Below are 15,643 nucleotides of genomic sequence, written 5' to 3'. Positions count from 1 at the left end.
TTAAAATTAAATTAAAATATAAAATCAAATTATCTAGCCTCCATGGTTAGCCAAAAATCGGGTGGCGTAATAATTAATCCATTGTTGTTTTTGGACATATCTGGGGGTGATTCACCAGGAGATAGTTTTATATTGAAGTTCTGACAGAGTGAAGCAAATAACAAGAATAGCATATTTCTAGCAAAAGTTTCACCAGCACAAAGTCTCTTTCCTAAATGCAAATGTAGAAAAAGTCAAAATTCCATTTTTTATAAATTATGAAATCAAATTTTACCTGCACCAAATGGCAATGAGACATCCGATTTTAAACATAATTTCCCATTTTCGTCTAAAAATCGTTCTGGTCTAAAGTTTTCTGGATCGTTCCACACTCTCTTGTCCGAATGATATGCATAAAGGCTTGGTATCATAATAGTTCCCTAATAAAACACATTAAAAATATTATATTCCAAAAGCCTTTTGTAAGAAATAACCTTTTTAATCTCATATCCGAAAAATTCGGTATCTTCCATTGCAACATGAGGAATATCGGAAGGCACTAACGTTTCCATTCGTAATCCTTCTCGTATAGTAGCTTCAGTATAGTGAAGATTTTTTCGATCATCTAGGCAAGGTAGTCTTCCAGATCCAACATATTCGTCAATTTCAGTTTGAACTTTTTTCAAAACATCAGGCCTCAATAGCATCCATTGGATAATAAGAGACATTTGGACACCGATCGCAGTGAAGGCGGGAAATGAAAAATCAATTAAGCTAAGAACAAACTGATCGTCTGGAAATATTTCAAAAATAAGTTACATCTGAATAAAAATATTTTAAATCCAATCTTACATAAATAAGATGTTTGAAGATTTCCTTCCACTTGTTCTTTACGCATTTGTTGAACATACAAGTCCACAAAATTTCTTTCTGAGCCTTCTTCGTATGTTTTCATATATTTTTGAATCCATCTTTCAAAGAATTCGTAGACAAATTTATTCGACTCATAAATTGGACGATATGAACTCATTTCTGGGAAAATATGCCGAATCCATGGTATAATGCTAAGCATTTTGCCGTAATCATCACTATTTCTTTGAAATTGTAATCCATTCTTTCCCAGGTCAATCAGACTTTTTTGCTCTGCACGTGGAACAGATTCATTAAACATCACATATAATATGCAATTTGCTGTGCAAGGAGCAAATACCAAAGGGAACAAAATTTTTCCATTTTTTGCAATAGCTTGTTCATGGTCAAACTTAGGACCATTTTTGATTAAATCTATGAGATCTTTAATTTCTTCATTAATAACTAGTTCTAGATCTTGAAAGCGTCGACCAAATCCAAAGTCACGCAGAAAGCGAAGTATAAAGCGACGTTGTTCTTTCCAGATTGGTCCATCTTGGAAGAAAATACCTTAAAAGATGATTTGAACATTTAAAATAAAGTAGGTAACTTTTAAATATAATACAATAACACAAATATGTTGTAACGGGTGTGACTTTCTAACGTCACACCCGTCACATTTTTTTTAAAAACTTTTATCGATGAAGAATTTAATATTCTTTAATTTTGGGATAGGTACTTTAATTTTCTATATGCGAGTAGCTTTTCAAGAAAACAGGGCTAAAATGTATTTTGTTGTAAAATTATTTTTGAACCTCAAAAGTTATGCGAAACTCAGAAGCCGCTGCAAAAAGCTTATACGATTCTTTTTATAGGTGTGCAATCCAAAGTCCAGAGTAAATTAAAATCATTTGCCTGTATTGGTCGGTGCAGGGAAATAATTTCATGGGAATCTGCTCCACATGGGAATTTATTCCACTTCAAGTGGGAATCTAATACACTTTTTGAAGTGGAATAAATTCTCACCGTATAAGGGAATTTATTACACCTATTTTTTTGTGGAATTATTACCCACCAAAAATCTGAAAAATAGATAAATTTCTGAATATTTTGAGAGCCATATTTGAATTCATGTTAATCAATACTTTATGTATACGGAAATAGAAGGTTTAGTTTTACCAAAATATTTTATTTAAAAAAAACGACGTTGTATTCTTTTTCAAAACAAACGATTAAATAGTTTTTCCTTCAACTGAAATATTAACAAATGTTTATATAATTCCAATTCTTCAAAAAATACGTTTTCTCTCAAGTTGGTCTTATTAAAGTTTGACATTTGGACATACATTTGCCGGGACATTTGAGTTTGTATGTGTTTAATAACATACCTACTGATATTTAATAGAAACACAAATGTACATTTATGTATATTGTATATGTCATATAATCCGGCAAACGCGAAGCGTAAAAAAATTTGCTCACATGAGAATCTACTCAAATTTCACAACCGAAACGCGAAACGGAAAAAATTTTGACCACGGGAGAATCAATTTTGAGGTGTGAAAATAAAAATTCGCGCGAATTTTTATTTTCACACCTCAAAATTGATTCTCCCGTGGTCAAAATTTTTTCCGCTTCGCGTTTCGGTTGTGAAATTTGAGTAGATTCTCATGTGAGCAAATTTTTTTACGCTTCGCTTTCAACCAATTATTACAAGAAGGATTGATATGTTTTTGATCATTAAGTTCTCATTATTTGTCCGCTTTGTTTGTAAGATATTTATTCAAATCACGCGAACTGAAATCTATGAGACTTGAAAGAAATCTTCTTCCTCTTTTCAGTAAACTATTGTTTTGCTATGAAAGAGCTCTACTTTTCTAGGCATGAAAATGGTTTATAAATTTCTGACTATTTGAAACAATTTTCTAAGGTGAAAAATCAACTAAGCTTATAATTTTCATTCAAAATTACATACGATATTTGTACCTTAAGATACTATCTTTTTCCGCAAAATCCAGCTTTTCTCCAGATTGCACATACAATACAAACATAAAGTAGAATCATTCTCCAAAGTGACAAGGAATAAATCATCAAATTTGAAGGTGAATTTATTTCCCAATAAAAAGTGTAATAAATTCTCACTCGAGGCGGGAATTTATTCCACTTCAAAAAGTGGAACAGATTCCCACATGAGGTGGAATAAATTCCCATGTGGAGCAGATTCCCGTGGAATTATTTCCCTGCACCGTATTGGTCGAAGGTACACCCTCATCTGTCTAATTTTACTGGGCTATTTAATTTTGGTTTCGAAAACAATAATTGAATCAATCACAAAATTAGCTAAATGACTAAATGTTGAATGTTTTATTACATTCTGCACGGTTAAGTAAATAAATTAATTAAGGGAACTATGTTGAAAACAAATAGGAACAAGGAAAGGTTAATTATAATTTATTATTAAATAAACACGATGCAAAGTTTAATGAATTAACCAGTTGACTGGTTGATGTATTGCAAAAGGCTAGCCTTATAGTTTTATTATCAGTACTTCACATATCTAATATGTATATTTTTATTGGGGTTAATGTTCCCACGAGTCTTCAATTTTTGTATATTTATTTATTTATTAGGTATCATTTATTGCTCAGCTACAAACAACAAGTTTTAGATCATCAAAATTTATTGATAAGCTAAAATTTATCTTACCAAATTAAAATTTGAAACAAAATTGGTATGGCACGTGGATATAAAAGATAAAAGATATTAATTTTTATTTGCGATAGGTACAGAAATAGTTTTTGACCCGTTCAAATCAAATGAAAAATAATTGTAACGGTAGCAATTGAATCGTTTATTTTCAAAACATGATAAGTCCATTTTCAATATTTTCAATATTTTTTAAACCCACAAAAAGGATGATTTTATTTATTCTTATGTATTCAAATCTTGATTTACATATATTCTTTGGTAGATAAGAGTAATATTTGCATTTGCAGAAAATATGTAGCAACAAAACTTTTTTTGAGCAAATGGGCTTATTACCTATGTTTTGAAAATAAACGATTCAATTAAAATGTACATACTCGTAACTTTATTTCATTGTTTCCAAAAACTTCACTAAACAGTGCATACTTAGATCTAGTGATATTAAAATTCATGAATATACTGAATATACTGATTTGTAAAACTGTATGTAAAAGTTCCGTAACACCCCCAAAATCTGGTTCTAGCGCCAAAAAAACAAATTTTCACTTGTTGAAAAAACTACATGCTGTTTTAAAAATATATTCTTAAAAGTATTTATTACCAAACATAACGAGGTATATTTTATGAAAATCGGTTGAGAATTGACTGCGAACAAAATTTGAAACGATTACCTACATTTAAAACAGAAATTGCATATACAACTACCAACCAATTTAGGGTTAAACGAAACTTGTTTGTTAGTATTCTTTCCACAACAGTAAATAAAATCTAACATTGTTGAAAATTTGACGAAATTAGACTTTTTGCAATGGATGAATGCCAAAAAAACAACTGTTTTTTGGGCCTAAGACCACATATTGGGGGTGTCTTTGAATTTTTACACACCGTTTTGCAATCGGTTCCACAAAGCTCTGCAAAAAGTGATAGATCTCCGCTAGTTTATATCTTTTGACCCTCTTTTGTCACACACACTGTACTAATTTTACTATATAGCAGAAGGATTTTGACTTTCAACGAACGTTTAACTTTGAATAACGCGCACTTTGCAAGAAGTAAACTCGGAAATATTATCTGTATTCGTATTGTTTAACCAAACCATATATAAAAATATAACAGAACTAGCAATTCTTAAGGCAATACAAAAACAGAACATCTTTACAACAAATTGCATAGAAGCAATAATAAATATTTTTTTAAAAACCCATAGCAACTTGATTTAATGTTTTTAGTAGTTCACCTTTCTTATTGTGATTTGGGTCCCTCATACGAGCAAGAAATATGTCCACGCGTCCATCATATGCACTATTGTTAAGAATTTCCTTAACTCCTTCAGGGCTATGAACAACATAAGTTAGGGCATCTCCAATATATAAACTAATAACATCAGATTTATAGATTTTGCTTAATAAAAGTGCTCCCTTGTGAAGCCACTTTCCTCCAGCCAACATCAAAAATAGATAACTTCCAAAAATAGGTATCCGCGGAGGACCTTAAAAACAAATTAAAAAAAAAAAAAACACAAAACACTTAAAATATGAAACAAAAACAAAAATTAATATTCTTTTTGGAGATTTACCAGGAGCACATTTTTCAGGTCGTTTAAATGCATATCGATATGAAAAATAAAATAGTATGGTCGCTAAAGCGGTTACTAGAAATGTCGTTATCGTGATCATTGCTATTCAAGAGATTTTAATTAACTGGTTCGCTTTTTAATGCAAACTGACCGAAGTACCTTAAAGGATCATCTTATCAACGAAATTAAATGAAAATTGATTAATTGAGGCAAGCCTTTATTTATTATTGCCAATTCAAGAACAATCGTATGAATGATTTTTAATGTTCGATAATTTTTTTAAAATACCATAAAGGAGTAATGGAAATAGATTTATTTCTTGAGTTTCGACCTAAATTTATTTTATTACGCGTTTTAGCTGATAACTTATTTCATATTATTATGTACCTACACTGCACGCCACTTAAATAGGGACATAAAATTTCTTTGCAATTAAAGCAATTGGTACTTAAGAGAAGTGTAATGAAATATTATTTTTTAATTTCTTACATCCCAAAAATTATTTTTACTACATTTATTATGTAATAGTATTTTTTTTTTTAAAATATGATTATTGCGCGTAGTAATGCCTGAAAGTATGGCCCAAAACCTTCATAACTTTTAGATGAAGGTTCAAATGAAATCATCATTTGCACTTGTTGTAGGTTAAATAGTTGTCTCTATTCAAGTGAAGCAAAGTGTACAAAAAAGGAAATAGATATTTTATAGCACAATTATAAAAGTCAAAATTTGCGAAAGCTTAAAAAAAATACCCATTTTGGCTTTTTGTATAGTGGCTTTTGAAGAGGGGGAAAGAGGGTGCAGTTGGAAGTTACTTTGACCGAAATATTGGTTAAAGTGCAATTAAAGACTTCAGAGAATTTTTCTGTTTTGTATACCTATACATATGTAAGTAATGACCAATAATTTCTTTTGTGGGTTTTATTTTAATAAAACCAAAAGCCGAAAGCACATTTTTGGGAGTGGAGGTACAGCAAAATTCTATGAACGCTGATTTATTGGCCTCTCCCCTATGCATCGTAATGTTGTTATCAAAAGTGCAATTTTTACAACTTGTGCAAAAGAAATGTTGAATTACTTTAATATTAATCAATATAAGAAATGGTGTGTCACTGAAAGCCACGATCTTAAACCCGACCAATAGAACTCAAGATATAGGTAAACCTTTTTTTTTTAAAGAACCATAGGTACCGATAGAGCGGGTCCACTTTATAATCGATCTAAAATTGAAAGTGTAAGATGACTACAAGTAGTAAAAAAAAACTTCTTCTTCCCGTCCGCATCCTGACACGATTGTGCCTTGACACCAATATTCATTTTTAGCTCTATGAGATGCACAACGCAATTTACCACGCTAATACTGCCAGGATGCATGTGGTTTTTGTACTACTAAAAGTCATCTTTTATTTCTAATTGAAAATTTTCTTTAGCTTGGTGAGTAAAGCGTTTTTTCGCCGCTCTATGGATATCGCTCTAGCTATTCAATACTAAGGGATAGTTAGACCAGTGTCGAAGCTGAAACCTACAAAGATGTATTAATATAAATTAGTATTTTGTACAGTGCTATTGCTATTATTTTATATTTAAAGTTTAAGATTAGAAACATAAATTTTTCAGTAGGTAAAAAATGACACTTAAATTTTATCTAAAAGTATCAAGACTTCTTGAGAAAACATTTCACAAGATTTTCCCAACAAAAATAAAAAATGAATGATCAGTTTAATTTGTATGAAGTATTTTCTATTAAATTAACCTTTCAGAAGTCTGAAAAGGAAACAATTTAAAGGTTAAATTTATGTAAAGACTATTCATTAGATCGATGATCGATCCCAATCCTCACTCTGTTGCTAAGGAGCCTAAACTATGAATTTCCGTTGCACGAGTTCCCATAAGATTGCATGAGTTTCCAAAACTTTAAAGACGTTTTTCTCAAAACTACAATTTTGCAGATTCGTGGTTTTGGCTTTGTGGCCACGATTTTATTTTTATAGGATCCTACCTCAAAACAAAAGTAATTTAAGTAAATTCAATCAAAAAACGTTTTGAGTTTAAGTGTGATAGCCACTTATATGAAAATTCGCTTTAAATAGAAATATCTTCACAAAATTGTGTCTAAGTGAGGAAGCAATACTAAAATTATATTTTAATATCTGGGTCACACAAACATGCTCAAACTGAAAAAAAAGCAAATACACAACTTTATTTCTTATTTTTTTTTTATAAAAACATTTTTTGAAAATGAAATTGTTTTCATATTTCTAACAATTTTTTATCAACACCTTATAAAAAACATTTTAAAAAAATCAAATTAAAAATTTTTCAAAAAAAAATTTACTTGAAAAAAGTGAAAAAATAGTAGATGGAATTTAACAAAAAAAAAGTTAGGCTTGTTTTTTTTATCAATATCGTTAGATTTGTTTTTAAAGAAAATTACAATACCGCGAAAATTTGATATCCGTTCGAAGCTAAATTATAAAAAAAAACAAAAATGATGATTTGGAATTTTGTTTTGACACGAAACCAAAACTTGCTTATGGATGAAGTAAAAATTAAATTCAGACAAGAGTGTGAATTTTAAATTTATAAATATACCTACTCTTTAAATTGAAGCAGTGAAGAAAAAGTCGTAAATTCAGTTACTGCAATTTTCAAAAATAAAAATTCAAAAATAATTCAATTCATTTTCAAAAAAAAAATGTACTTATTTTGTATTCAAAAATAAAAAAAATGCTTTTTTTGTTACGTCACTTAATGTATTCATTTTTATGGTCTTAACAAATGAGCCTGAACAGTTTTTAACTTTCGATAAAGTTACTACATATGTACATAATATCAACAGATATATACAGTTATCAGGGGTCGAATTACGGCACACGATTACGATCATATTATTTCTGTCTCTATTTAATTATTCATCATTTATCATCCTTCATTCGAATTGAATTTTGTGACTTTATATACTTACCTACATTAATTGTTCAAAACATATTGTACATATAATAAAAAAAACAATACGGGATCATTTTAAAAATGTAATAATTTATATTCATGGAAAAATAAAAATATTTTATATCATATGATATGTTGCATTCTTACATTTTAGTTTTGAGGGAAATTCGAATTATAAGAGGTAGAACTTTGAGAAAGTTGATTGCATTTTATTTTTAATCACTTTCATGTCTACAAATAAATGCACTTACGAGTACGTATTAATTTTGTATGCTTAAATATAAAAAAAACTTTAAGAACTCTATAATTAAAATGTATAACACTATCTTGGCTCCATTGTTACCCAGAAATCAGGTGGTGTTATAATAAATCCACTGTTATTTTTGGACATATCTGGTGGTTGTTCTCCGGGTGAAAGGATGATATTGAAGTTTTGGCAGAGTGAAGCAAATAAAAGGAATAGCAAATTTCTAGCAAATGTTTCACCAGGACAAACTCGTTTTCCTAAATAAAACGAAAAAAAAAAACCGTTGAGATTTAACATTATTGAAAGAATGAAATTATTTATACCTGCACTAAATGGTAAAGAAACATCAGACTTTAAAGACAATTTCCCATTTTTGTCCAAAAATCGTTCTGGCATAAAATTCTCTGGATCATTCCATACTCTCTTATCATAATGATATGCATAAAGACTAGGAACCATGATAGTACCCTATAAAACAGAACATTAAAACAATTCAAAAGTATTTCAGAAAATATAAATTGTAATTACCTTTTTAATCTGATATCCTAGAAATTCTGTATCTTGCGTAGCTTGATGTGGAACATCAGATGGCACTAATGTTTCCATTCGTAATCCCTCCCTAATAGTCGCTTCAGTGTAATGCAAATTTTTGCGATCGTCGAGACATGGTAGCCTTCCGCTGCCCACATATTCGTCAATTTCAATTTGCACTTTTTTCAAAACATCAGGCCTTAAAAGCATCCATTGGAATATGAGAGATATTTGAGATGACATTCCAGTAAATGCAGGTATTGAAAAATCAATTAAACTAACCACAAGCTGATCGTCTTGACATGATAAAAAGTTAAACAAAAATAAGTTTTATATTTAAATCAAATTATCTTAAATTTAAACTTACATAAATAAGTTGTGTTAAGATTTCCCTCCATTTGCTCCTTATGCATTTGTTTCAGGTACAAATCAACAAAATTTCTTTCTGAGTCTTCATCATAGGTTTTCATATATTTTCCAATCCAAGTGTCGAAAAATTCATGAAGAAACGTATTTGCCTCCAAATTTGCCCGATATGAACTCATTTCTGGGAATAAATGACGAATCCATGGTACAATGCCGAGCAATTTTCCATAATCATCGTTGTGCCTTTGGAATATCAGCCCATTCTTTCCGAGTTCAAATACTCTATCTTGCTCTGCACGTGGAATGCGTTCATTAAAAATCACATGAAACATGCAATTGCCAATAAAAGGAGAAAAAGCCAACGGCAAGAATATTTTTCCATTTTTTACAACTGCTTTTTCATGCTCATATTTGGGACCATTCTTGATCAAATCAATGAAGTCTTTGATTTCTTCGTTAATAACAAGCTCCAGTTCTTGAAAGCGACGACCAAAACCAAAATCACGAAGGTATCGAATAATAAATCGGCGTTGTTCTTTCCAAATGGGTCCTTCTTGGAAGAAAATACCTAAAAATATGTTTCAAATATTAATTAATCCAGGCAACAAATATTTTTCCTTTCTTTTAGGAACAAGAAATTCAAATCATTTTATTCAATGAATCTATGAAGCTGTTATAAAACCAACAACTGAACTAATTATGAAGAAATAAATAGTACGAAAAATTAATACTTAAATATACCTAACATGGCCTCAAAATATCATGTCAATAAAAATATTTTTAATTTAAAAAAATATTACTCATACCCAGTTACTATCACATTTGATTTGATCACAGATTGCTTCCAGTCTGGGATTTATGATTAATTTTCAATGCCCTTTCACAATCAAATTTATAGCACTTTAGTGGGCAGTATTGGAGACTTAAGTGTTACTTCCCTTGTTTATACATATTTATTTATTTATTTAAGCTTACAAAGTAAGTATCGATTCTCAAATTCAATCTTACGCAAAATTTAAGCTTGAAGAATAAAATGATAATTGTGTAACTTTTAAATTCTACGCAATAATTTTATTGTACTTTAACCATTAGCCTCGCCATTTCCTCGTACCTATACATATATGTATAATAAAATCATATGTTCCCCTATTTATGTATTTAGGTACTTACACGTATATTAAAAATTAATCTTTGGAAAAAATAATAAAAAAATAAAAATTCAATGATTAAATCAATAAACCTTTCTAGGGCATCTTATTAAAATTATAAGCGAACGTTTAAGTATTTGCGTACAATCAAATAATCATACATATTTTATAACACTCATATCCGAAGTTTTTTTTTCCAATTATAGTTATAATTAGAAAAGATAACATCAAAAGCAAATCGAAATCCTAGGTTGATTTAAATTATGATAAAACTAATATTAGCGAAAAGAACTAAACGGTTAGCTATAATCATGTTTCAAAGATCTAACTCGTTGCCTTTAATGCAGTCAAATAAGGTGAAAAAAGTGGTAAACCTTGGAATGAATGCTAATAAAAATCATGCATCATATGTGTATATAATACCATTGTCTATTATAATAGCTAATTGCTAATTCTGAAAATCTCCATTTCGCGCTTTGACCTTGAAAATCACGACTTGCGGACATAGATTTTTCTAAACTTTTGAGGTATGTTATAGAATGTCAAAACAAAGGTATTGAGCAAAAAAAAATCCTATTACCATTCATTCCGAGGTTAAACCCTTATTTGACTGGATTACTTAGATATAAAAGTATACAGGGTGATTTAGGAGTAATGTGCCAAAAAGCTGGAGCGTGTAGGTTGGGTCGAGACAAGAGAAAAATCGTATGGGAGGGGGTTCTATTACCCCGTTTCGCAAGGAGGGGCAAGTTTCTAAAAAATTGACTTCATTTGAAAACAAAAATTATTAAAAAAAGACGGTTGCATCTACAATGACGCGCTATACTTTTTTGTAAAGTACCGGGCACCGGGCTCCCAAAAAACAGTAAGAAAAATTCTCAGGTCAGTTTTGGGGCGTTATCAATGAAAAAAAAAAAGAATAATTCTGGGTATCTAAAGAAATCTAAATTAAATAAATTTAAGCAAATTTACCTCTCTTATTATGATTTGGGTCCCTTAGTAGGGCAAGAAACGATTCAGCTCGTCCATCGTATGCACTGTTATTAAGTATTTCCTTTACACCTTCAGGGCAATGAACAACATAAGTTAATGCGCTTCCAATATATAAACTTATAACATCCGAATTATAAATTTTACTTAATAAAAGAGCTCCTTTGTGAAGCCATTTGCTATCAGCCATCAGTAAAAATAAATAACTTCCGAAAATAGGTATCCGAGGTGGACCTTAAAATGGAAAAAAAAAAATTACTAACACTTTAAATATTTAAACAAATTTAGATTTAGGCTTTCTTACCAGGGGCACATTTTTCAGGTCTCTTAAAAGCATACCGATATGACATATAAAAAAGTATGGAAGTTATAAGAATAACCAGAATTGTCGTTATCGTGATCATTGCTTTGCAAACGATTGAAATCAACTGCGTCTATTTTCAAAACAAAAAGGTACCAGAACCTCTTTTAAGGACCATTTTATTATCAAATTTAAAATAAAACATTGTAGGTATTTATTGATAAGGAGCGGCAGATCTTTATTTTAAACGATTTATAAACATGTAAACATTTATCTTTAAAATGCTATTAAGTGGGCGTTCCGTGTGAAAAATGATTTGTTTACCTGTTTATAGACCCGAATTTGTATTATAATTACCTTCTTGCTGATAATTATTTTTAAAAATTATTTTTGTTTCAATTGATACAATATTACTTTTTAACTGATAACCTTTTTTTTGAGATTATGAAATTAATCTTTCTTGTTATGATATATATAAATTCAGCTAATAATCTTGCGTTTTTAAAGTTGTCACCTTTTTTGTTGTATTTTAAACAAATAAATCATCAAGCTAGTAATAAGTGTCTCGTGTCAAATTAGAAAATTTTAATTATTGTTATTATTGTACAGGGTGTTTCATATGTAATGGTCCAAACGAAATAATGCAGAAAGACCAGCTTTTTTATAGAAAAAATTGAAATTATTAATGTGTGGCAAAATGGCGGGAAAAATAAAATATTAATAATTTTCATACAGTTTAGAAATACCATTAAAGGTAAAATATAGTTTATTAATACAGTATTTGTACTAATTTTCTTTAACATTTGTCAAAAGTTATAAGATAGCATAGGTAACGCTATCTGGGTTCCATCGTTAGCCAAAAATCAGGTGGTGTTATAATAAATCCACTGTTGTTTTTTGACAGATCTGGCGGTGATTCTTTTGGTGAAAGTTTGATATTAAAGTTCTGACAGAGTGAAGCAAACAGGAGAAAAAGCATATTTCTAGCAAATGTTTCACCAGCACACATTCGTTTTCCTACATATGTATATAGAAATAATGGGCCATAATTATTCCAAACTATAAAAAAAAACAACAAATTATTTATACCTGCACCAAAAGGCAAGGAAACATCAGATTTTAAACATAATTTTCCATTTTTGTCTAAAAATCGTTCTGGTCTAAAATTTTCAGGATCAGTCCAAACCCTCGTGTCAGAGTTATATGCATAAAGGCTTGGAATCATAATAGTACCCTAAATAATTTTAAAGCAAATAAATTTATCAAATTTTTGTGGAAAGAAAAACAAATAAAATTACTTTTTGTATTTGGTATCCAAAAAATTCGGTATCTTCCAGGGCTACATGGGGAACATCAGATGGCAACAATGTTTCCATTCGTAGTCCCTCTCGAATAGTTGCTTCAGTGTAGTTAAGCTTGTGACGATCATCTAGACATGGCAGTCTTCCACACCCCACATATTCGTCAATTTCCATTTGAACTTTTTTCAAAACATCCGGTCTTAATAGTATCCATTGAAAAATTAATGATAATTGAGCACTAATTCCAGTGAATGCAGGAATTGAGAAATCAATTAAACTAATCACAAGCTGATCATCTTCAAATGACGATATTAAAAATTTAGTTTTACTGATAACAAAACTTTAAACTTACATAAAAAAGACGCCTGAAGATTTCCCTCCATTTGTTTTTTGTGCATTTGTTCAAAATACACATCAACAAAATTTCTTTCCACACCTTTTTCGTATGTTTTCATATATTTATCAATTAAATTTTTAAAAAATCCATAAATAAATTTATTTGATTCAAAAATTTGTCGATATGAACTCATTTCGGGGAAAAAATAGCGAATCCATGGTATAATACTGAGTAATTTTCCGTAATCATCGTTGTTTCTTTGGGTTGTCAGTCCATTTTTTCCAAGTTCAAACAGACATTTTTGCCCTGCACGTGGAATGCATTCATTGAACATCACATATAATATGCTATTTGCATTCGAAGCAGACAAAATTAAAGGCAGTAAAATTTTTCCATCTCTCACGACTTCTTTTTCATGATCAAATTTGGGACCATTTTTGATTAAATCAATGAGATCTTTGATTTCTTCATTAATAACTAGTTCTAGTTCTTGAAAGCGTCGACCAAATCCATAATCACGTAGGTGGCGAAGAATAAAGCGACGCTGTTCTTTCCAAATGGGCCCGTCTTGGAAGAAAATACCTAAAACAAAAGTTTGAAACATAAAACAAATTTTAAACAGTTAAATGTTTTTGTTAAACAAATCATTTAAGAAAATAATACAAGAATTAAAACATTCGATCTATTAAAAAAAAAAAATATTTCATCTTCGTCTGAAACCAATATTAAAAAAAAGAATACAAAAAATATCACTCATACGCCCGAGTGTCTTTGTTTTTAATTTGTGTGTAACAATGATATTACACTTCATGTCAGCTGAATAAGCACACATTTTAAGGTTTCTATTCTATACTGGTTTTTATTTAACAGAAATAACTTCACTGTTATTATTGATCGGCTAATGTGGATTGCACAATCAAAAGACCCTTAGAGTTCAAAAGTTTCAGATAGGATTGATGTTTTATTTTATTATGTTTTTGTTATTGTTATTGAACTTTAAACAATACCCTTAATACTTAATCATTTATATGGATTATCATATTTAAAAATTAACCATCAGCAGCAATTATAACAAACAAAGTTGTACTGGGGGTTTTTATTTTTGAAAATAATTAAATCAAGTAGTCAAATCTAGGGCAATTTCATCTATTTAATTAGCAAATATTGAAGTATTGGCTTGTTGTAATCTAAATTTATGGCATGCTTCATGATAGTGTTAGATACTCATAAAAAAACTTTGCGACTGTTACTTCCGACGTTTTTTATCAATTATATTTTTGGTACAGATACGACCAAAAATAAATCGGAACTATGGATTAGCAATATTTTTATGCTGATAAAACTAATATCTACCGAATGACTATTTAAGAGATATAATAAAATAATTGCGCTGATAGTTATAATTCACAATAGTGGGTGAAAGTAAATTAATTTTTTCCGAGGGAATCTTTTTCACGTGAAATTCACAATAGGATTCACATGAATAAAATTCTATTCGGAAAAAAATCAAATGTAACAAATTCAGGTGAAATGCAAAAAAATAAATCAACATGTTTTTTTAACTTAAATTTTAGCGACGAACAACATTTGTAATGTATTTATTATAAAAGTTAGTTCTATTTGGGTGAAACTCCCTTCTAAAATTCCGAGCGAAAAAAATTATATCGAGTGAAAAGTTTTCAACGTGAAGATCAATAAAAAATTGTATTTTAAAAACAACTTACCCTTCTTATTATGATTAGGATCCCTCATACGAATAACAAACAAGTCCGTTCTACCATCATAAGCACTATTGTTAAGTATTTCTTTTACTCCTTCAGGACAATGAACAACATAAGCTAAGTTGTTCCCGATATATAAGCTTATTACATCCGAATTATAAATTTTACTTAATAAAAGTGCTCCTTTGTGAAGCCACTTTCCACCAGCCATCATTAAAAATAAATAACTTCCAAAAATAGGTATCCAAGGTGGACCTTCAAAAAAAGAAAAATAAGTCTCCAAATATTTGAACAAATTCTAAAAAACACTGATTCAGAATTTAAGATTTTTACCAGGAGGACATTTTGCAGGTCTTTTGAAAGAGTATCGATATGATATACACAAAAATATGAAAGCTATAATGGTAACAAGAAATGTCGTTACCGTCAACATTGCTTTTCAAATAATAGAAACTAACTGCTCCTATTTCCAATGGAAGAGGTACATTTTAAGGATCATTTTATCATCAAAATGAAGATAATACATTTATTGATTTGCTAATGTTGGTCTATATTTTTGGCTATTGCAGAACAAAATATGAAATATCGTAAAGGTGAAGGAGTCATATGCCAATACATAAAATTAATTAAATGCCTTTTTGC

At 29.7% G+C, this 15,643-nt stretch overlaps 3 protein-coding genes across 3 annotated transcripts; all 3 read right to left on the bottom strand.

Annotated features, from left to right (window-relative positions):
• Positions 1–29: 29 nt before the first annotated feature.
• Positions 30–5,210, bottom strand: LOC129914887 (probable cytochrome P450 304a1). Its single transcript, XM_055994334.1, has 6 exons — positions 5,111–5,210; positions 4,772–5,023; positions 832–1,398; positions 474–772; positions 275–419; positions 30–211 (listed from the first exon to the last, which is right to left on the bottom strand). The coding sequence occupies exons 1-6, from the start codon at positions 5,208–5,210 to the stop codon at positions 30–32; spliced, it is 1,545 nt and encodes a 514-aa protein (XP_055850309.1).
• A 3,037-nt stretch (positions 5,211–8,247) lies between these two features.
• LOC129916257 (probable cytochrome P450 304a1) lies at positions 8,248–11,958 on the bottom strand. The gene is made up of 6 exons (XM_055996106.1): positions 11,646–11,958; positions 11,324–11,575; positions 9,205–9,771; positions 8,835–9,133; positions 8,630–8,774; positions 8,248–8,563 (listed from the first exon to the last, which is right to left on the bottom strand). Exons 1-6 carry the CDS (start codon positions 11,743–11,745, stop codon positions 8,382–8,384), a joined length of 1,545 nt encoding a protein of 514 aa, XP_055852081.1. The 5' UTR covers positions 11,746–11,958; the 3' UTR covers positions 8,248–8,381.
• Positions 11,959–12,403: 445 nt separating this feature from the next.
• LOC129914886 (probable cytochrome P450 304a1) lies at positions 12,404–15,223 on the bottom strand. The gene is made up of 5 exons (XM_055994333.1): positions 14,998–15,223; positions 13,296–13,900; positions 12,941–13,239; positions 12,732–12,876; positions 12,404–12,659 (listed from the first exon to the last, which is right to left on the bottom strand). Exons 1-5 carry the CDS (start codon positions 15,213–15,215, stop codon positions 12,478–12,480), a joined length of 1,449 nt encoding a protein of 482 aa, XP_055850308.1. The 5' UTR covers positions 15,216–15,223; the 3' UTR covers positions 12,404–12,477.
• Between the last annotated feature and the right edge of the window lie 420 nt (positions 15,224–15,643).

The sequence above is a fragment of the Episyrphus balteatus genome, chromosome 3, assembly GCF_945859705.1.
Source record: "Episyrphus balteatus chromosome 3, idEpiBalt1.1, whole genome shotgun sequence".
In the NCBI taxonomy this organism is placed as follows: Eukaryota; Metazoa; Arthropoda; class Insecta; order Diptera; family Syrphidae; genus Episyrphus; species Episyrphus balteatus.
This window is presented reverse-complemented; position numbering and strand designations above follow the sequence as displayed.

Excerpts from the sequence above, each read along its gene's own strand:
- LOC129914887 (XM_055994334.1), bottom strand. The coding sequence starts at position 5,210 with ATGATCACGATAACGACATTTCTAGTAACCGCTTTAGCGACCATACTA. Across the intron at positions 5,024-5,110 it reads ACCTGAAAAATGTGCTCCTG|GTCCTCCGCGGATACCTATT; the intron begins GTAAATCTCCAA and ends TTTGTTTTTAAG. Across the intron at positions 1,399-4,771 it reads CCCAAATCACAATAAGAAAG|GTATTTTCTTCCAAGATGGA; the intron begins GTGAACTACTAA and ends TCATCTTTTAAG.
- LOC129916257 (XM_055996106.1), bottom strand. The coding sequence starts at position 11,745 with ATGATCACGATAACGACAATTCTGGTTATTCTTATAACTTCCATACTT. Across the intron at positions 11,576-11,645 it reads ACCTGAAAAATGTGCCCCTG|GTCCACCTCGGATACCTATT; the intron begins GTAAGAAAGCCT and ends TTCCATTTTAAG. Across the intron at positions 8,564-8,629 it reads TTCTTTACCATTTAGTGCAG|GAAAACGAGTTTGTCCTGGT; the intron begins GTATAAATAATT and ends CGTTTTATTTAG.
- LOC129914886 (XM_055994333.1), bottom strand. The coding sequence starts at position 15,215 with ATGATGGCTGGTGGAAAGTGGCTTCACAAAGGAGCACTTTTATTAAGT. Across the intron at positions 12,877-12,940 it reads TTGGATACCAAATACAAAAA|GGTACTATTATGATTCCAAG; the intron begins GTAATTTTATTT and ends AAAATTATTTAG. Across the intron at positions 12,660-12,731 it reads TTCCTTGCCTTTTGGTGCAG|GAAAACGAATGTGTGCTGGT; the intron begins GTATAAATAATT and ends ATACATATGTAG.